The sequence below is a fragment of the Hypanus sabinus genome, chromosome 12 (assembly GCF_030144855.1).
Source record: "Hypanus sabinus isolate sHypSab1 chromosome 12, sHypSab1.hap1, whole genome shotgun sequence".
NCBI lineage: Eukaryota > Metazoa > Chordata > Chondrichthyes > Myliobatiformes > Dasyatidae > Hypanus > Hypanus sabinus.
In genome coordinates this window covers 101,215,409-101,236,532 of record NC_082717.1, presented here as the reverse complement: position 1 = coordinate 101,236,532, position 21,124 = coordinate 101,215,409, and the positions used below count along the sequence as shown (strand labels likewise).

The window sequence follows — 21,124 nt, the reverse complement described above, 5'->3', positions numbered from 1 at the left end:
TGTCACCGCGTGTCCTAGGTGGTAAGCAAAAGACCTTGAACTGCTTCTCAGACAATTGAAAACTGACATTCCATAAGTTATTGCAGACTTCTGGAATGGGCAGGCCGTCTACTGTCCTCCGATGCTGTTCCTGTAAAGATTGCCTATTCTCCCCATGATACTGTCTGTGTAGAGTTTGCCTGTTCTCTCTGTGATGCTGTGTGTGTAGAGTTCGCCTGTTCTTCCTGTGATGCCGTGTGTGCAGTTTTCCTGTTCTTCCTATGATGCTGTCTGTGTAGAGTTTGCCTGTTCTCCCCGTGATGCTGTCTGTGTAGAGTTTGCCTGTTCTCCCTGTGATGCTGTCCATGTAGAGTTTGCCTGTTCTCCCTGTGATGCTCTGTGTAGAGTTTGCCTGTTCTCCTTCTGATGCTGCCTGTGTAGAGTTCGCCTGTTCTCCCTGTGATGCTGTCTGTGTAGAGTTTGCCTGTTCTCCCTGTGATGCTGTCCATGTAGAGTTTGCCTGTTCTCCTTCTGATGCTGCCTGTGTAGAGTTCGCCTGTTCTCCCTGTGATGCTGTCTGTGTAGAGTTTGCCTGTTCTCCCTGTGATGCTGTCTGTGTAGAGTTTGCCTGTTCTCCCTGTGATGCTCTGTGTAGAGTTTGCCTGTTCTCCTTCTGATGCTGCCTGTGTAGAGTTCGCCTGTTCTCCCTGTGATGCTGTCCATGTAGAGTTTGCCTGTTCTCCCTGTGATGCTCTGTGTAGAGTTTGCCTGTTCTCCCTGTGATGCTGTCTGTGTAGAGTTTGCCTGTTCTCCCTGTGATGCTCTGTGTAGAGTTTGCCTGTTCTCCCTGTGATGCTGTCTGTGTAGAGTTTGCCTGTTCTCCCTGTGATGCTCTGTGTAGAGTTTGCCTGTTCTCCCTGTGATGCTGTCTGTGTAGAGTTTGCCTGTTCTCCCTGTGATGCTGTCCTTGTAGAGTTTGCCTGTTCTCCCTGTGATGCTGTGTGTGTAGAGTTTGCCTGTTCTCCCTGTGATGCTCTGTGTAGAGTTTGCCTATTCTCCCTGTGATGCTGTCCATGTAGAGTTTGCCTGTTCTCCTTCTGATGCTGTGTGTGTAGAGTTTGCCTGTTCTCCCTGTGATGCTGTCTGTGTAGAGTTTGCCTGTTCTCCCTGTGATGTCTGTGTAGAGTTTGCCTGTTCTCCCTGTGATGCTGTCCATGTAGAGTTTGCCTGTTCTCCCTGTGATGCTGTCCGTGTAGAGTTCGCCTGTTCTCCCTGTGATGCTGTCTGTGTAGAGTTTGCCTATTCTCCCTGTGATGCTCTGTGTAGAGTTTGCCTGTTCTCCCTGTGATGCTGTCTGAGTTTGCCTGTTCTCCCTGTGATGCTCTGTGTAGAGTTTGCCTGTTCTCCTTCTGATGCTGCCTGTGTAGAGTTCGCCTGTTCTCCCTGTGATGTCTGTGTAGAGTTTGCCTGTTCTCCCTGTGATGCTGTCCATGTAGAGTTTGCCTGTTCTCCCTGTGATGCTGTCTGAGTTTGCCTGTTCTCCCTGTGATGCTGTGTGTGTAGAGTTTGCCTGTTCTCCCTCTGATGCTGTGTGTGTAGAGTTTGCCTGTTCTCTCTGTGATGCTGTTCCTGTAGAGTTTGCCTGTTCTCCCTGTGATGCTGTCTGTGTAGAGTTTGCCTGTTCTCCCTGTGATGTCTGTGTAGAGTTTGCCTGTTCTCCCTGTGATGCTGTCCATGTAGAGTTTGCCTGTTCTCCCTGTGATGCTGTCTGTGTAGAGTTTGCCTGTTCTCCTTCTGATGCTGCCTGTGTAGAGTTTGCCTGTTCTCCCTGTGATGCTGTTCCTGTAGAGTTTGCCTGTTCTCCCTGTGATGCTGTTCCTGTAGAGTTTGCCTGTTCTCCCTGTGATTGTGTGGGTTTCCATGGTTACTCTGGCTCCATCCCAGAGCCTGTTTCTGTGCTCTGTCTCAATGACCAGCAGTTAGTTAGTGCACTGTCAGTGATATTTCAAGCAGAAAGTTATAATTAAATATTTCAGTTCTTTGTGATTTCTTGAACTCTATTGCTGTACTGGGATTTGTCAGTATCATTCCTTCCTGGTTTTGCAGAAAGACAAATCCAGGAACCTGATAAAACCACCATGGGAGGAAACTATGGGACTTCAGGGTGCAAAAACCAGAAGTCCAGGAAGGAGTTCTCATTTGGAGATCAGAGGTTGAGTGGGTCAGCAACTTTAAATTGTTGGTATTATAATTTAAGAAGATCTACCTTGGGGGCAGCACGCAAGTACCGCTACAAAGAGAGCATGGCATCACCTCTACTTCCTCAGAAGTTTGCAAAGATCGGCGTGTCACCTAACACTTGGATGAACTTTTAAAGATGTATGTTGGAGAGTATTATTGACAGGTGGCATCATAGCCTGGTATGCCCTTGAATGGAAAAGCCTGCAAAAGTCATCAATACAGCCCAGTTCATCATGGGTGAAGCCCTCCCCAACACTGAGCACTCTACACTCTACACACTGTCGCAGGAAAGCAACATCCGGCATCAAGGACCCCCAACTATCCAGCTTATGCTCTCGTCTCAATGCTGCCATTGGGAAGAAGGGACAACAGTGTCAGGACCCACACCACCAGGTTCAGGAACAGTTATTACCCCTCAACCATCAGGCTCCGGGTCCAGAGCGAGTAACTTCACTGAACTGTTCCCTCAACCTATGGACTCACATTTAAGGACTCTTCATCTCATGTTCTCGAAAGTTACTCTTATTTATTTCAGAATCAGGTTTATTATCACCGGCATGTGATGTGAAATTTGTTAACTTAGCAGCAGCGGTTCAATGCAAATCATAATACAGAAGAAAAAAAACAAAATAAAATAATAATAATAAATAACTAAATCAATTACAGCATACGTATATTGAATAGATTAAAAATTGTGCAAAAAGCAGAAATACTATATATTAAAAAACTGAAGTAGTGTTCAAGGGTTCAATGTCCTTAAATAATAATATTTGTTATTATTGTTATTATAATGATTTTTGTTTATCATTTTGTATTTGCACAGTTTGTGGTCTTTTGCACACTGATTGTCCGCCTGTCCTGTTGGGGGCAGCCTTGCATTGATCCTATTGTGTTTCTCTGTGAATGCCCGCAAGAAACTGAATCTCAGAGTTGTATGTGCCGACATATAGGTACTTTGATGATAAACTTACTTTGAACTTTGATGAGCTTTTGGGTTGGAGCAGGATTTGTGGTGCGACTGTGCCTTTCGTAACTGTCTGCTTGTTCGGCTGATCAATAAAATAAAATTAAAATTTCACATCTCCAAACATGAGAGCTGAAAGAAGGAATGAAGCCACGTCAACTATTGAATAGCGGAACAATTGGAAGAAAGGTAAAATTAAAGTTATAAAAGTTAGAAGAGAATAAAATAAAGGTCACAAGGCCAACATCAGAGATGACTGAATTTTGATATCAATGCTCAGTGGCATGCTTAATAATTACTACAAAGGGTTACTTTCCCAGTCCATATTCAGTTACAACCTATTTGAACATTTAACTCCCTTTTGTTCTGTTTCCTCGGTAACTGTAAGGTCAGGGGAGAGGAATTTGTCTTTGGTTGCTCTCACAAACTACATGCTGGAGTATCACTGCCAGTTGTGCTTACTTCCAGTATATTCGGTTCTATTGAAGTCTGAGGAAGCAAGCGGGCAGACTGGCAACTGATACTGTGACACACAGGTGGTGCTTCAGCTTCAGCCTGTCTTATTCAAATGTCAGTGCAATGCTCCCCTTGCTATCTACTCCAGACCCGAATCGGGCAGGAGCAAAGCATGCTGGGAATGGGGAGGGTGGAGTGCCAGAGGAGGGGTGTGGGACAGGTGGCAGAGAAGAAATGCCAGGGGTAGGGGACGGCGGGTGCAGACACTCACATCCCTGAGACACCAGGCAAGGTCATCTGAAGCCAAAAATCCCTTCCTCTCCCTTCCCCTTTTCCCAACCATGATTCCCCTCACCCTGCCCCCTTCCCACTCTCGCTCCACAATCGAGACCCGTATCAGAATCAGGTTAGTCATCACTCACATATCTCATGAAATTCGTTTTTTTATTGCGGCAGCAGTACGGTGCAAGAAGAAGCACCCTTGGTATATTTATATACCTTCTTAAAAGTTTTGCATAGTACTGTACTTCGCATAGTAATATTGCAAATAAATGTGAACAAGGGGTAAATACTTAAACTGATAATCAGACGAAATGGAAAGTTTAACTGAAGCCCATCTGAAAGGTATGAAATCTGAGTTTCTCAGAGCTCCGTCGTCATGGATACCGTGTCCTAGCTGTCTAGATACGCAAGCCTGGGCAGTACAATATGGAGAGCAAGCTGTTGCCCATGTGCAAGCTCCCCATCTCCGTTCACCTGGAGAACCCAAAGGAACGGCAGAGACCGATGCAGTTTGGTGCCAGACAGCACTGAACTCAATGTCGGACTGCCTTAGGGGCTCCGGCTCGGGATCTTTCCCTCAGGGTTTACTCCCAAAGCCTTCCCCATGAGCGGGTACAGCAGAGGCTTGAGATCAGAGTTTTCCTTCTCCCAGATGAGCTGCCAACCACAGCTGACGAACCCCACCTGTCCGGAGCAACCGGTTTTAAGGTGCCAGAAACCCGCCATTGTCCCTTCTCCTGTCAGTAGAAACGGTTCTGCTGGGCTCAGTAGCTGAGCCACACGTGAAGACCAGGAGCTGGACTTGGTTGTCAGAGGCTATTCGAGACGTATATCGAAGGGCCGAATGGTCTACTACTGCACCTATTGTCTATAAACGGTTCTGCTGGGCTCAGTAGCTGAGCCACATGTGAAGACCAGGAGCTGGACTTGGTTGTCAGATGCTGTTTGAAGCGCAGACCATTGGGAGAATTTAATAGGTCGTGGGAGCTTATCCCCATTGCCACCCCCGGCTACAAAATATAATCCCACAATACCACACAAGTTCTCAATTCTGTTCTTTTATGTATTTGTTTAAAATTAGCTTTGTATATATAGTGTTAATGTTATAGCACTTTTATTTCCAACTTTCCATAGGCAACAAAACAAAACACAATATGGCAAAATTGGACAGGAGGTGCTTTGGTATCTAGTCTACCTTGGATAATATTTAAAATAATCAACCCCTCAAGTTCCTTTTTGGGTTTGAGTGAAATAGGGACGATGACTTAAGCTGGAATATCCTGCATCTGTCTGTAAGTGAGTGAGTGATTGGTGTAGAGAATTTAGTGATCTATACATTACTAACATGTCGTGTGAATCAACTCTGGATTTAGCTCTGCACGTAGTGGATCATACACTCTTTCAGTCCTTAAGTCGTATAGTTTTGTACGGTCATTGCTGCGGCTTAGCAGCTGGGAACGTTTTCCAGTTCTGAGCTGAGCACTTCCACGTGAATTCTATCAACCGGCCACAGGCCCGATAGTGAGGTCAGCTGAGAAGATCATCGGGGTCTCTCTTCCCACTATCACAGACATTTACACCACGCGCTGTGCACTTCCACGTGAATTCTATCAACCGGCCACAGGCCCGATAGTGAGGTCAGCTGAGAAGATCATCGGGGTCTCTCTTCCCGCCATCACAGACATTTACACCACGCGCTGCATCCGCAAAGCAAACAGCATTGTGCACTTCCACGTGAATTCTATCAACCGGCCACATGCCCGATAGTGAGGTCAGCTGAGAAGATCATTGGGGTCTCTCTTCCCGCCATCACAGACATTTACACCACACGCTGTGCACTTCCACGTGAATTCTATCAACCGGCCACATGCCCGATAGTGAGGTCAACTGAGAAGATCATCGGGGTCTCTCTTCCCGCCATCACAGACATTTACACCACATGCTGCATCCGCAAAGCAAACAGCATTGTGCACTTCCACGTGAATTCTATCAACCGGCCACATGCCCGATAGTGAGGTCAGCTGAGAAGATCATTGGGGTCTCTCTTCCCGCCATCACAGACATTTACACCACACGCTGTGCACTTCCACGTGAATTCTATCAACCGGCCACAGGCCCGATAGTGAGGTCAACTGAGAAGATCATCGGGGTCTCTCTTCCCGCCATCACAGACATTTACACCACATGCTGCATCCGCAAAGCAAACAGCATTGTGCACTTCCACGTGAATTCTATCAACCGGCCACATGCCCTGAGGAAAGATCGGGCTGGCGCAGAGTCCTTGCCGTTGAAAGAAGCCTGGACTGGAAGCTGAAAATGTGAGAAGGTAAAACACTGCCTTCTGCTGTTACACTGTACGTCAAAACATCCACACCCAACCTGATTAACTGGTTCCTCCTTGTGACTGGGCCAATCAACAATTTACCATTGTCACTTCATCTGCCACCACTCTTCCCAATGAAAAACCCAGCTTCTAAAGCTGTTGGGGCCACTGTGTACCCATATTAAAAAGAAAAAGCAATTTCAAATTGATTTGAACGTAGGAAACACAGATTAGTTGTTTCAAAGTGCATCAGGAAGATTACACCTTCATTTAAATATCGATGCGCTGGTTTTCTTTTTGGTAAAGTTTATAAGCTGATGATCAATGGCAGAGATTCCCGACCTGGAGTCCATGGACCCTTTGCTTAATGGTATTTGTCCATGGCGTAAAAAACATTGGGAACCCCTGATCTGGGGATAGCTTTGTTTTCAATGAATCAGCATCAGGTTTAACATCACTGGCATATGCCATGAAATCTGTTGTTAAGCAATTAAAATTGTAAATAACAGTGAGAAGTATATTTGTTAAAAAAGTTAAATTGAACAAGTGGAGCAAAGATTGGAAAGAAAGTGGTGAGGTAGTGTTCATGGGTTCTATGTCCATTCAGAAATCCGACGGCAGAGGGGAAGAAGCTGCTCCTGATCACTGAGTGTGTGGCTTCAAGCTTCTGTACCTTCTCCCTGATGGTAGCAGTGGCAAGAGGGCATGTCCTGGGCGACGGGGGGTCCTTAACGATGGATGCCGCCTTTTGGATGCATCGCTCCTTGAAGATGTCCCGGATAATCCGGAGTCTGGTGGCCAAGGTGGAACTGACAGAGTTTACAGGTCTCTGCAGCTTATTTCACTCCTGTGCAGTGGCCCTCCCTCCTCCCTCCGATCCAGATGGTGACGCAGCCCATTTCATTTTTACATGTTTCTGCCTGAGCACTCAAGTTATGTATGTAGGTGGAACCTACATGTGTTTTTATTGATTGGTGAATGCTAAGAGAGAAACGTTGGCCAAAACAGCAGAAGAACACCTGGGCCCTTCATCAGATGATCTGCTGGCTACAGCCGGACATCGCTGGTGGGGGTGGGGGTGCATATCGGACAATATTGTTGACATTAAAATCCTTGCTCTTTCGCAGGAGAGTCGGTTAAAGGCAGATGGTGCCAGAGTAACGTGATAGGTTAATTCATTTTCATGATCTGAATGTCACTAGTAAAGCCAGTCCTCCCTGTCCTCAAGAAGATTACGTCTAAATATGACCTCCGTCTTTAACCACCGCAGTCCTTCTGGTGAAGGTGCCCCCACAGGGCTGATGGGGAGGGAGTTCCACTGAGCTGGAAGGGAACCTGAAGATGGTGCTGTCCCCCTGCACCTGCCTGGTACCTGAGGAGATGTGTTTGGGAGATCCGGGCCAGTAAATCCACCATCTCTGAACAGGGTACACGCTGTGAGAGAGCGAGGGTGTGAATGGGGCGCCAATCGAGTAACCTGGATAGTGTTGAGTTTTCCGTGTGCACCCCTGCAGGGAAGCGGAGTGGAATCCCTGAAATTCTTCACTGGTGCCTTGTAGTCTGTGAGAAAGGCCTTTGGTTGTCAGGAAGTGAGTCATGTGTCCAGTCCCACAGTTACGGTCCATTTGACTGGCCAGTGATCAAAGTGGCCTAGTAGATGGAATATCTGTGAAGAATATTGATCTGGCGGAGACAACCGTGTATTCTAATAGCTGGGTGCAGAGGGGCAGTTCCAGCCAAGTGAAGCACAAGAAAGCACCATCTATCAAAGACCCCCACCATGCAGACCACGCTCTCTTCTCACTGCTGCCATCGGGAAGGAGATACAGAAGCTGCAGATGCCACACCACCAGGTTCAGGAACAGTTATTACGCTTCAATCATCAATTTCACTCACTTCAACTCTGAACTGATTCCACAACCTACAGACTCACATTCAAGGGCTCTTTACAGCTCGTGTTCTCCGTATTAATTTTTAATTGTACGGTTTGACGTCTTTTGTACGTTGGTTGTTGTCAGTCTTTATGTATAATTTCTTGTGTAAATTCCATTGTATTTCTTGGGAAAGGCTTCACCGTTAACATCATGGTCTTTCTGCAGAAGCAGTGTTTGGGTTATGGTGAGAGATAGCGGGTGCTTTGGAATTGAAGGAAGTGAGTTTTCCACGTTGTGTGAGCTGGGTCTTTGGTTCGGTGGGGGATGAAGGGAGAATTCGCCGGAGAGAAGAGGTCGTAGGACTCGACCTGGAGCAGGGCCACGGTTCGAAGAAGCCCGGGGAGATTGAAGGAGGATTGGCGAAGGGGAAATCGTGAGCTCCACTTGTGCACGTTAGACTGTTTCCTTAAAATGGGCCCTTTTTCTTTTTTTTTGCTTTTTCTTTACTAACCCTTCAGTCAAATTAAGAATTATAATGCTAAATTGTTTAATTGTATGCGGTATACTGTTATTACGTTTGTAACAGGGTAGCGAGCCACACAAACAGGGGGTTTAGAATGGGCTCACCCCTCAATCTCACACGTTGGGCGGGGCCAGAGATTCTCTTCCCTAGACTTACGCAGCTGACGGAACCTGAGTGGTTCACCTGTAAATGCCAGCAAGAAAATGAACCTCAAGGCAATATATGGTAACATATACACACTTTGAACTGACCCTAGAAACATAGAAAACCTACAGCACAATACAGGCCCTTTGGCCCACAATGATGTGCTGAACATGTACTTATTTTAGAAATTACCTAGGGTTACCCATAGCCCTCTATTTTTCTAAGCTCCATATACTTATCCAGGAGTCTCTTGAAAGACCCTATCGTATCCGCCTCCACCACCGTTGCCGGCAGCCCATTCCACGCACTCACCACTCTCTGCCCCAAAAAACTTGCCCCTGACATCTCCTCTGTACCTGCTTCCAATCACCTTAAACCTGTGCCCTCTCGTGCAGCCATTTCAGCCCTGGGGAAAAGTTTCTAACTATCCACACAATCAATGTTCAAACTTTACTTTGGACTTTGAACATTGAAGTGGATTAAATAACTACTTTCTGCATATTGTTGGATAAATTAACACTGTTCCAGGCAGGGATGTTAGGAAAAGAAGTTAATTTATTTCATAAAGCATGGTTTACTGAAAGCTGTCAAGTGTTGAACCCAGTTGTTAGATGGGAGTTACACTCATTTAAAACTTATTCTCAAATATTTATAGCCTCCATTCATGGGTTGTTTTAAAGGAGCCGCTAATATTTCCTCCCCGCTGACAACTTTTCCAGGAGACAATCACCAGAGGATTTCACCCCAGGTGTTGTTGTCTCAATTCAGACAGAAGCTGGGTGTTATTATTGACAGGGGAGATTTCAGTGGCTCTGATGAAGAAGCTGAAAGAGAGATTGTCATAGATCAGTGGCTGCCTTAGGCTTTGATGACAGACCCATTTGTACATAAACACAGGTAGCAGCAACTGGCGGGGAGACATCTGGATCTCTTGACAAAAGGAACATTGAAATGCTGTTCCTCGCCAGCCTCTGCCTTCTTCAAAGTGTGTGTGTGAGTGTGTGAGTGTGTGTGTGAGTGTGTGTGTGAGAGTGTGTGTGTATGTGTGTGTGTATGAGTGTGTGTGTATGTGTGTGTGTGTGTGAGTGTGTATGTGTGAGTGTGTGTGAGTGAGTGTGTGTATGAGTGTGTGTGTGAGTGTGTGTGTATGAGTGTGTGTGTGAGTGTGTGTGTGTGAGTATGAGTGTGTGTGTATGTGTGAGTGTGTGTGTGTATGAGTGTGTGTGTATGTGTGAGTGTGTGTGTGTATGTGTGAGTGTGTGTGTGTGTGTATGAGTGAGTGTGAGTGTGTGACAGTGAGTGAGTGTGTGTGTGTGAGTGTGTGTGTGTATGAGTGTGTGTGTGAGTGTGTGTGAGTGTGTGTGTGTGAGTATGAGTGTGTCTGTATGTGTGAGTGTGTGTGTATATGAGTGTGTGTGTGTATGTGTGAGTGTGTGTGTGTGTGTGTTTGTATATATGAGAGAGAGAATACGTACAGAACGCTGGAAGAACTCAGCAGGTCAGACCGCATCCGTGAGAAAAGAGTAGCCAACGTTTTGGGCCGAGACCTTTCATCAGGAAAGGTATGAGAGAGAGAGACTGCTTGTCTTTGGAGCTGAGGGTCTGGGCCTCTGGTTGGTGGGATGAGGGATCACTGAACATACTAACCCAGTGGGTTGCTCACACCTCAATCCCTGCACTGTCTCCAACACTTATCTACTGTATGTTATATAAGCTACTGCAGATGCTGGGAAGGCAGGAAATGCTGAAAAGATTCAGTAAGTCGGGTAGTGTTAGTGGAAAAAGAAAAATTATTAATCTAAAATATTCCCTCTTTCTCTATAGCAGCTATATTTTAAGGTAAACACAAGAGATTCTGCAGATGCTGGAAATCCAGAGCAACACACACCAACTTCTGGAGGGACTCAGCAGACCAGGCAGCATCTACGGAAATGAATAAACAGTCGACGTCTTGGCCAGAGGACCTTCTTCAGGACCCTTATATTTTAAGGTGTAATTCACATTTCCATGAAGCATAAAGGTAAATTCCCTTTTATATTCAAACTTCATTTTGGGAAACAACCCAATACAGGTGATACCCTCCGGAGTGAGTCATAATATTCTGTTTAAGTACCTCTCAAAGGTTTGAAGCATTAGATGTGAATCTTTGGGGTACTGGACCGCTATGAGTACTAACAAATCTCATCTCCCTGATCTTTGAAACTTTGTGGATTCCTTCCCTCCGAGTACTGCCTCCCGAAACACTTCCAGCCAGTACAGTCACTGGCATTTCACTGAGTCTCCAGTGAAAACAGAGACGCTCATACAGTGAGATGCAGAATGGATCAAGGCGATGAAGGCTAGATATACTGACGACAGAAAGGCAGGTAGAGAGGTGAAGGAGGCATTCGCAGAAAACACAGGGAAATTTAGAATTATCCCCCTGGACAGGGAAAAATAAAACAAAGTATACTCTGAGAATTAAGAAACTCCAATGGAACTTCTTTTGTGGTTCAGGCAACTGAAGTCTAAAGGGGTTTGCATGCATTATCTAGGGTAATGGTGAGATCAGCTCTGAAGCAGCGAGCACTGGTTTTGTTCTTTAAGAAAGGACGCAAGCTGCTTGGAGGAAGTTTACTAGAGAAACTACTTCTTTCACTTCTTTCAAAAGGGGTTTTGCTACTGTCAGAGTGTTGTAATGTGAACCAGGTCATCAGAGAACACTGAAGCTAGTGGATACAGAGTGTTTTATTCAACAAAATGAGACACTCCCGGAGGAAGAGGCCTCTTGAGCCAATATTACATGACGTTTTATATGCTGAAGATCAGAGGCAGCAGCAGGACGATTCTGTAGTTACAGTGCCTCCTTTGAATTACATATAAATTTTCAACATTTCCTTCCTTGCACCCACACTCCGGACACCCAAATTGAATGTTAATCAGTATCGTCTGGTTTTCAATTAACTGGTGTCCCCAGCTCCAGGAAAATCTTGTCCAGGGCTGCATTTTAAATTTAATCTACAATCCACGTTCAGGTCTAAAGATTGGTTGCTGGAGTGGAAGTTTGCTATATACCCTAACTCCAGAAGGAGCCTGTGACGTGCTGTGTTTTCAGGCTGACTGAGTGGCCTTGGGCTTTGCTGTCCTTGAGAGTCTTCGAGAGAAGCATGTGTTCTTGAGGCAAAGTAGCCTGGAGGCTCCATCTCTCACCAATCTCGCCAATTAAAGCATCGGGCGAGGAGGATTGTAATCATCAAGGCGAGTGCAGAAGGCAGGAGAGTGTTCAGCCTCTCTGTGTTGTTTGCACAATTTGTTTTTTTTACGTGGGGGAAGGTTGATGCTTTTTTCTTTGAGCAGGTTCCATAGTGTTTCTTTGCTCCCTGGCTGCCTGTGGGAAGACAAGTCTCAGGGACGTATACTGCATGCATACTTTGACGATAAATGAACTTTGAGTATTTGATATGTCCTATGCGGAAAGGTTGGACAGGCCAGTGTTTTTACCTGCCAGAGTTTAGGAGGGCAGATCCTGAAGAGTCGTGACTCGGAGGGTGCGGAGAGGAATGTTTCCTCTTATGGGAGAATAGAAAAGTACAGATCACTGTTTAAAAATCAAGGATTGCCCTTTTGAGGTAGTCTGTTTGGAACTCATTGATAGAATGCAGACTCTGAATATTTGCCAAAGGATAGCTGATGAGCAACGTTTGGAAGGTAATGTGGGGACTAGGAGCAGAAGTTACCCGGCTTCCAGCAAAATCGTGGCTCCTCTAACTGTACCTGTATCTCCATACTCAGACCCTCATCCACTACTGCTCCTGCCTTACTCACATCCTTACAAAGATCTTGTGTTTCAGTCAAAAATTCTGTCACTTCTAAACACCAGCAGTTAGAAATCTGACCTGCCCAGCATATTCCCATTCACAGGGGAGGTGGGATGTGAAGCTAATTTGTATGTTTGTACAAGCAGAACCACTTCCTACCACCCCTTCAATGAGATCACTGCTCTGTGAGGAAATCCAGGCACTAGAAGCCAAACCATTGTCTCCTACAAGGGCAGGAAGGTATTCTTTATCTTGTGTTGAATTATCTGGTTCAGTTCAGGTGCAATGTAGTGAATTGGAACCACGGGGAAGCAATCACAACACATAGCTCAGAGAGCATCTGCGGGCTATATCCTCTTCGTTGTTGCTTTGGAACACTTTCATGGCATCTTGGCTAACAAGGCTGGAATGTAAAGATCATATTCCTGGTAATCTGGATGCCAAAATAAAACACCCATAGGTTACACATACCTAAGTAATAGGTGATCTGAACCTATTCTGGGCTGATCGCTGACCTGAAGTCATACTTTATTTGTCACTAACCATACTAATTTAACACAAAGGGGCAAGGCTAATATTTTGTCACTTACAGTTATGGTAAAGATTACTTAAGCAAACAAAAGATGAAAGGGGGCTGGTGTTGGTGCTACGCTGTTGGCCTCACCCTTTTCTGTTGAATTAATAAGGCTGCTGGTCAGGTGAGCAACAGAAAGCCACATCAGTCCTGTCGTAGCTCCTTTGATCTCTTTCCTGTTTGATGTTCTAACGTTTGTAAACAGACAACGCTCTCAAGTTACAACAGTATTGCGTCTGAGCTTCAAATTTCCCACTCAGAGTGACCAAGATGGCATTGTCTCCAGGCCCACAGTGCAAGCAAACTTAGGCCTAACACTCAGCGGACGTGATTAGTCGAGATGTGTAGCTGGTGGAGCCAAAAGGCCTTTTACTCTGCTGTAGACTCTATGACCAAGAACGTCTGTGAGTTGATGCACTTTCAGGAAGGCAGATAGGGCTGAGGACTATACACTGAATGGGAAGGCATTGAGGAATGCTGGGCAACAGAGAGACCTTGGGATTGAAGCGCGCGGCTCCCCAAGGAGAGGTCCCTGATCTAAACCTTGACTGGCTTCTCATCCCACAGATGCTGCCAGGCTAGCAACTTTCCGTAGATCTCACGGCTTTTCGTAGATATGGCAGGGAGATCACAAAAAAGATGGCAGTGTTTAAGGTGAGAGGAATATGTTATAAAGGGGATTTGATTAGTATGTTAACTGCATGGGAAGTTGTTGGTATCTAGAACTCATTGCCAGAGGAGGTGATGGAATCAGATGTAGCCATATTTACACAGGCTCTTTAACAGCAAGGCACAGAAAGATATGAACCTAATCCGGGCAAATGATGTAACTAAAACACACACAAAATGGTGGAAGAATGCAGCAAGTCAGGCAGCATCTATAGAGAGGGGTAAATCGTTGACATTTCTGGCCAAGCCCCTTCATCGGGAACGGAAGGGAAGAGAGCAGAAGCCAGACTATGAAGGTGGGGGATGCAGGCTGGCAGGTGACAGGTGAAGCAGATGAAGGGGAAGGTGTGTGGGGAGGGGATAGGTGATAGGTGGAAGGGGTAAAGGGCCGAAGTGGAAGGAATCTAATCGGAGAGGAGAGTGGACCATGGGAGAAAGGAAGGAGGAGGGGAGCCCCCCCCCGAAGGAAGCGATGGGCAGGTGAGGAAAAAAAATAGAGTGAGAGGGTAACCAGAATGGAGAAAGGAAAATTAGAAAAGCAGGGGGAGAAGTTACTCAAAGCTGGAGAAATCAGTGTTGATACCATCAAGTTAGAGGCTACCCAGATGGAATATGAGCTGCTGTTCCTCCATCCTGAGCTTGGCCTCAGCAGAACAGCGGAGTAGGCAGGTCAGAGGGGGAATGGGAGGTCAAGTTGACATGGGGAGCCGTCAAGAGCCCCCATCTTTTGGCACAGACAGAGTGGAGATCCTGGGCCAAATGGTGGACATTGTTATGGTGGGCTGTCCTCTGCAACACAGGATTCCAACTCTGAACCTACACTTACCCGTACCAACAATGGAGATACGTCTACCTGGTCTACACTTGGTTGACAGCCTGCAAATACTGGGGAATTACAGGCACCAGCCTGCATCCTGCCAGTCCCCGAGGGAACAATACAACTCTGCTTGGTACCAACATAACAACCAATTAATCCCAGTAAATCTGTGATGGGTATCCAGTTATAGCCAGTCCTAAGAGAAGAGGCTGTATATAATAAAGCACATTGTATCTTCAAAATGGTTAGAGATAATTTTGTTCTGACTTCCAATTAAGTTCTGTGACTCTTTCTTTATTCTTGTTCTAGCAAGTACCTGATTATATTACCTTGTCAGGCAACTCGGGAAAGACGTGTGATGTCACAGCCTCATGATTCAAGACCAGTCATTCCAAAGATTGGACAGGATGCCAAGGAGTCTTATAATGAAGTGGCTGGAAAAAGATTAAAGCTGTATTGCCAGTTTGCTATACGATCTTTTGGTTCCTGTACTTAACCATAAGATCATAAGTGGAGAATGAGGCCATTTGGCCCATCTGATGGCACCTGAAACAACATTCAAGAAGAATGGAAAGTGTTCTTGCACTTGTACTATGGGCGACCTTTACAATACTGTGCAAAAGTCTTAGGTGTGTGTGTATATATATATCTAGGGTGCCTGAGACTTTTGCACAGTAGTGTATTTGTCAACGTGGAGCAGAGAGTGAGTTTGTAAACATGGGGGGAGCAAAAGGTGTGAGGGAATGGTGAGGGTGGAGTGCCTCGGGAGGGGTGTGGGACAGGTGGCAGAGGAGGAGTGCCAGGGGCGGGAGTGGTGCGGGTACAGACACACCCAGTCCTGAGTCACCAGGCAAGGTGATTTGATTGCAAACAATGAGTTTATTGATCATTACAGAATGTCTCTTTGGTGCTTCCAGCTCCCTCCCCTCTCCCCTCCTCCTTTCCCCAACCATGATTCCACCCCCCTCCCCACTGTCCCCTTCCCACTCCTGGTCCACGATAGAGACCCATATCAGAATCGGGTTTGTCATCACTCACATACGTCATGAAGTTTGTGCTTTTCTTGCAGGGTCCGCTTGCGTGTTCTCACTGTGCCCATGCGTGTTTGCTTTGGTGCTCCAGCTTCTTCCCACTTCACAAATACGTGCAGGTAAGGAGGTTAAATTGCCCCTGGTGCCTGGGCGAGGGCTGGAATCTGGGAGATGTTGGGAATGGAATGGCACTGCTGTGGGCTAAATGGTACCTAATGGACGGTGTAGACTTTGTGAGCCAAAGGAGCTGATTTTGTGCCATGTGTCTTTGGGACCCTGTGATTACAGAAGGGCATTGCCTCATTTCCCTGCGTCAGGCCACGCACTGTCTAGGATTATCAGTTTCAGCACCACCTTCTCACTGATGTTTTGTGACCTCTCACAACCATCAGCATTTAACCCAACAGCTGCCACCTCTGCAGCCGGCTCCCGAAAGCACAATGTCAGCAACACCCTTCCTCACAGTGTGGGGTGGCGTTAACCGAATGAATGGATGGATGGGGCCAGTGTCCGTGACAGTTCTCCCAGGTGGTCGGAGGGACCTGGGCCACCCAGGGTTCTAGCTGGAGTTTCCCGATGAGACGTGGCCAGGGAGGACGGGGCGGGTGTGAGCAACGTCACTGAGTGGGTCTCGACGACTGGGTGCTCTCCGCGGGCAGTGGGGCGCCACACAGGTGGCCAAAGCAGAATCTCACGTTGGTCCGGAGGCTGGCTGGGTCAGAACTCTGGAGCTCCTCTCTTACTGTATAGTGGCTTGAAGCAGCCCACCGTCACCTTCTGAAGGCCAGTTGGGCACGTGTAATGAGTGGCAAGTTCAGCCCCTGAACGAGTGCGACCACGACCCTGAGCTCCAGGGACAGAGCAGTCCGAGCAGGATCCAAGAACAAAGAATTCTGTTTGCCGGCTCCGGGCAGGGCAGTTTCATGCGAAGGCCTAAGTAAACAAGAATTGTTTTCTGGACAGTGAGGTTAACTGGTTTAATTCAGTATGTTGCATTGCTGTTGGAGCAGGGAAGGTTGTCATGGAGATGAGGGAGTGAGGAAGATTTAGCATCTTTAGTTCATATTCCCATAATCCCACAGGGCCTGATCGTCGACAGTGACCGTGAGACATGGCTCCACTCTGCGGGGATCGAGCACAGGCAGAACTGCAATAAGTAACGTGCAGTAACTATACAGAGATGATTCAGTGCCTCAGTCAGGATGCTTAGCTCATGGCGCCTGGGTGGGAATGGGTCGCTGGGGTAAACAAACGTCGTAGGCTGCACGTTTTTGCTCCAGTGAGGCAAAGCCAGGCATCCCGCACGTGGATGTGTGAATGAACAAGGCCGCCTGTGTCAGGGTGAATGCATTCTGCCTGGAGCGAGGTGACTAGTGATGTTCTGCGGGAATCTGTTTGTGATTTTGATGGAAGTAGAAGGCTGGGTTAGTCGGTTCTATCCTGTGGAAGAGGACACTGCAGCACCTCACTGAACAATCACAAATAGCTATAGCGTGCACGTCTGGAGCTGCTGCATGGGAGGACGTTCCCGTGAACAGTGTGGTGAACTGCATATCCCTGTCTGGACACGCTCCACCCCCGCTGACTGCTCCTGTGGCTCCTCCCACAGACCCCGGTATAAAGGTGATTGGAGGCACTGCTCCCCCCTCAGTCTCCAGGATGTAGCATGGTGGTCAATTGCTGCTTGTCTTTCTTCCAGCCAATAAAAGCCTACATCTCGCCTCACGTCTCCAAGAGTTATTGATGGTGCATCAATTTTATTGGCTCGAAGTTTAAAACATGGACAGCATTTTACGTCTGGAAAAATTAGACGTTGATCCGCAAGACTCCGAAGCAGCTCTTGCCTTTGAACTCTGGCTTGCATGCTTCCAATCGTACTTGGAAGTGATTCCAGTGACTGAGCCTGCCACAATGTACAAAATCCTCCTTTCCAGGGTCAGCCCGAAAGTATTCTCCCTTATCAGAGACCTGCCGACCTACCAAGGGGCACTGGACGCCCCCAAAAGACAGTACCTGCAGCTGGTGAACACCGTCTACGCAAGGCATCGCTTAGCTACGCGGCGACAGCGGGCCGATGAGTCGAGCGCCGAGTTTCTCCGAGCCCTACAGACACTCGTGCGAACTTGCGACTGCAAAGCTCTGACGGCGGAACAACATTTGGAGCTGCTGGTACGGGACATCTTCGTTACGGGACTGAGGTCAGTGTACGTGCGCCAGCGGCTGCTGGAAAATGCTGATCTTACCTTACGCTCGGTGATCAAGATGGCCGACACGCTGGAGGCTGCTCTGCACAACGCTGACGCTGTCCAGCCGCGCGATCCCCCGCCGGTTCCGTGGACACCTCAGTCCCCGCCACCTGTGAGCGAATTCACCGCCACCGCTGCCAGTCGCGAGTCCACGAACTCCCCAAAACCGACCACAGCTGCTGCTAGTCGCAAGTCAGCGCAGTGTTACTTCTGCAGACTTGAAAAGCACCCCCGAAAACGCTGCCCGGCCCGAGAAGCGACCTGCTCCACTGCGGGAAGAAGGGCCATTTCACCAAGGTCTGTAAGTCTAAACCACGAGCGGGGTCGGGCAGCGCTGCGTGTGAGGCATGGGGGCCGCCATCTTGCCTGCCCGCCTCGTGCAAGACATGGGGGCGGCCATCTTTGTCAGCGCCACCTCACCCCGCCCCCGCCCCACCGGTGCTTACCGGGCACCAAGGTGGCAATTCAACTCTGGCCCTTGACCAAAGCGCCCCACACCAGCTTGCAAGGTCAATGGACATCCTGGTGGAGGGGCACAGGACTAGCTGCCTGTTTGACACGGGCAGCACTGAGAGTTTTATTGACCCGGACATGGTGCAACACTGCGGACTTGTGACACAGCTGGTAAGCCAGAGGGTCACCTTGGCTTCTGGATCGCATTCCACAGACATCCGGGGGGTTGTGTAGCGACATTGGTGGTGCAGGGCACAGAATATCGGGACTTTGTCTTACTGGTCATGCCTCAACTGTGTTCCCCTGTGCTATTGGGGCTCGACTTCCAGAGCCATATGGCATATGACGGGTCCCTCCCACCAATCACTGTCAGGAATCCTCAGTTCTGTGGGACTTCATCATATACCCCACTACTGACCACACACACACACCAACCCGTACATCCCACCCAACACCATGCCAACGGCTGCGCTACTGACACCATTTGCAGCCTCTCCACCCTCAAGATCCCTCCCCCACCGCTGTTCGCCAACCTGACCCCTGACTGTAAACCTGTGGCAACTAAAAGCAGGAGGTACAGCGCGGGGGACAGGGCCTTCATTCAGTCGGAGGTGCAGCGGCTGCTCAGGGAGGGGATCATTGAACCAAGCACAAGTCCTTGGAGGGCCCAGGTGGTTGTTGTTCGGACCGGGCAGAAAAATAGGATGGTCATGGTCTATAGCTAGACCATCAATAGGTTCACGCAGCTTGACGCGTACCCCCTACCCCGCATCGCGGATATGGTCAATCAGATAGCTCAGTACAAGGTGTACTCGACCATAGATCTGAAATCCGCTTATCACCAGCTCCCCACCCACCCAGAGGACCGCCCCTACACCGCCTCCGAGGCGGGCGGCAGGCTCTATCACTTCCTGCGCGTCCCCTTCGGTGTCACAAGTGGTGTCTCTGTCTTCCAGAGGGAAATGGACCGGATGGTGGACCAGTGGCAACTGAAGGCCTCATTTCCCTATCTGGATAACATCACCATCTGTGGTCACGACTGGTCAGATCACAACGCCAACCTCCAATGATTTTTCCAAGTGGCCAAAGCCCTGAACCTTACTTTTAACAGGGACAAGTGTGTGTTTGGAACCACCCGACTCGCTATCCTTGGGTATGTCGTGAAGAACGGGGTCATTGGCCCTGACCCCGACCGTATACGCCCCCTGTTAGAACTCCCTCTTCCCACCACCCTCAAAGCCCTCAGACAGTGCCTGGGCTTCTTTTCCTATTACGCCCAGTGGGTCCCCCATTACGCAGACAAGGCCCACCCCCTGGTCAAGTCTACCACGTTTCCCCTCTCTGCCGAGGCCCGCGCGGCCTTCAGCCACATTAAAGGGGACATTGCCAAAACAACGATGCATGTGGTGGACGAGACCATTCCCTTCCAAGTAGAGAGTGACGCCTCCGATTTTGCGCTGGCTGCTACCCTCAATCAAGCAGGCAGGCCGGCAGCATTCTTTTCTTGTACCCTTCAAGGTCCTGAAATTCGGCACTCTGCGGTGGAGAAAGAAGCCCAGGCCATAGTGGAAGCTATTAGGCACTGGAGGCACTATCTCGCCGGCAAAAGGTTCACCTTGCTGACCGACCAGCGCTCGGTTGCGTTCATGTTTAGCAACCAACAATGGGGCAAAATCAAAAATGATAAAATTTTTTGGTGGAGAATAGAACTCTCCACCTCCAACTATGATATCCTGTACCGGCCTGGCAGACTCAATGAGCCCCCTGATGCCCTATCCCGGGCAGCGTGTGCCAGGCACAGCTCGACCAGCTATACGCCCTCCATGCACATCTTTGCCATCCGGGGGTCACCCGATTTTACCATTTTGTGAAAGCCCGGAACCTGCCGTACTCCCTTGAGGACATCAGGACGATGACCAGGGACTGCCAAGTCTGCGCTGAGTGCAAACCGCACTTCTACCGTCCTGAAAAGGCGCAACTTATCAAGGCCACCCGCCCCTTTGAGCGACTGAGTGTTGACTTTAAGGGCCCCCTTCCCTCCACCGATCGCAATGTCTACTTTCTCAACATTATCAACGAATACTTGCGGTTCCCCTTTGCCATCCCCTGCCCCGACACCACTGCCATGTCCATCATAAAAGCCCTGCGCCAGCTCTTCACTCTGTTCGGATATCCCTGCTATATCCACAGTGATAGAGGGTCCTTCTTTATGAGTGAGGAGCTGCGTCAGTACCTGCTGGTTAGGGGCATTGCTACTAGTCGGACCACGAGCTATAATCCCCGGAGAAATGGACAGGTGGAGAGGGAGAATGCCACAGTGTGGAAGGCCACACTTTTAGCCCTTAGGTCAAAAGGGTTGCCGATCTCTTGATGGCAGGAGGTCCTCTCTGAGGCACTCCACTCTATCCGCTCCCTGTTATGCACGTCCACCAATGCCACCCCTCACGAGCGCCTATTCTCTTTTCCCAGGAAGTCTGTCACTGGGATCACCCTGCCAGTTTGGTTGACGTCCCCAGGGCCAGTGCTGCTCCGGAGACATGTGAGGAGCAATAAATACTCCCTGCTGGTCGAGAGGGTTCACCTTCTATGTGCAAACCCCCAGTAGGCCTACGTGGTCTTACCTGATGGGCGGGAGGACACGGTCTCCGTCTGCGACCTGGCGCCCGCAGGAGCAGCAGACCACTACCCCGAACACTCCACAGTAACTATGAACCCTGTACCCGAGGTGACACCGCGCACACCGAGCCCTAC

General features: G+C 48.5%; 1 protein-coding gene across 2 annotated transcripts; it reads left to right on the top strand.

Moving 5' to 3' along the window:
• Nucleotides 1-10,104: 10,104 nt before the first annotated feature.
• Nucleotides 10,105-19,455, top strand: LOC132403197 (uncharacterized). 2 transcript variants are annotated; one of them, XM_059986563.1, is made up of 5 exons: nucleotides 10,105-10,348; nucleotides 10,611-10,806; nucleotides 13,725-13,811; nucleotides 14,953-15,793; nucleotides 17,374-19,455. In XM_059986563.1, the coding sequence occupies exon 5, from the start codon at nucleotides 17,454-17,456 to the stop codon at nucleotides 18,534-18,536; it is 1,083 nt and encodes a 360-aa protein (XP_059842546.1). In that variant the 5' UTR covers nucleotides 10,105-10,348; nucleotides 10,611-10,806; nucleotides 13,725-13,811; nucleotides 14,953-15,793; nucleotides 17,374-17,453; the 3' UTR covers nucleotides 18,537-19,455. The 2 variants fall into 2 exon arrangements, with proteins under 2 accessions (XP_059842546.1, XP_059842547.1); XM_059986564.1 differs by lacking the exons at nucleotides 10,105-10,348; nucleotides 10,611-10,806; nucleotides 13,725-13,811 and having other exon boundaries at nucleotides 15,083-15,096; nucleotides 15,713-15,793.
• The last annotated feature ends 1,669 nt before the right edge of the window (nucleotides 19,456-21,124 follow it).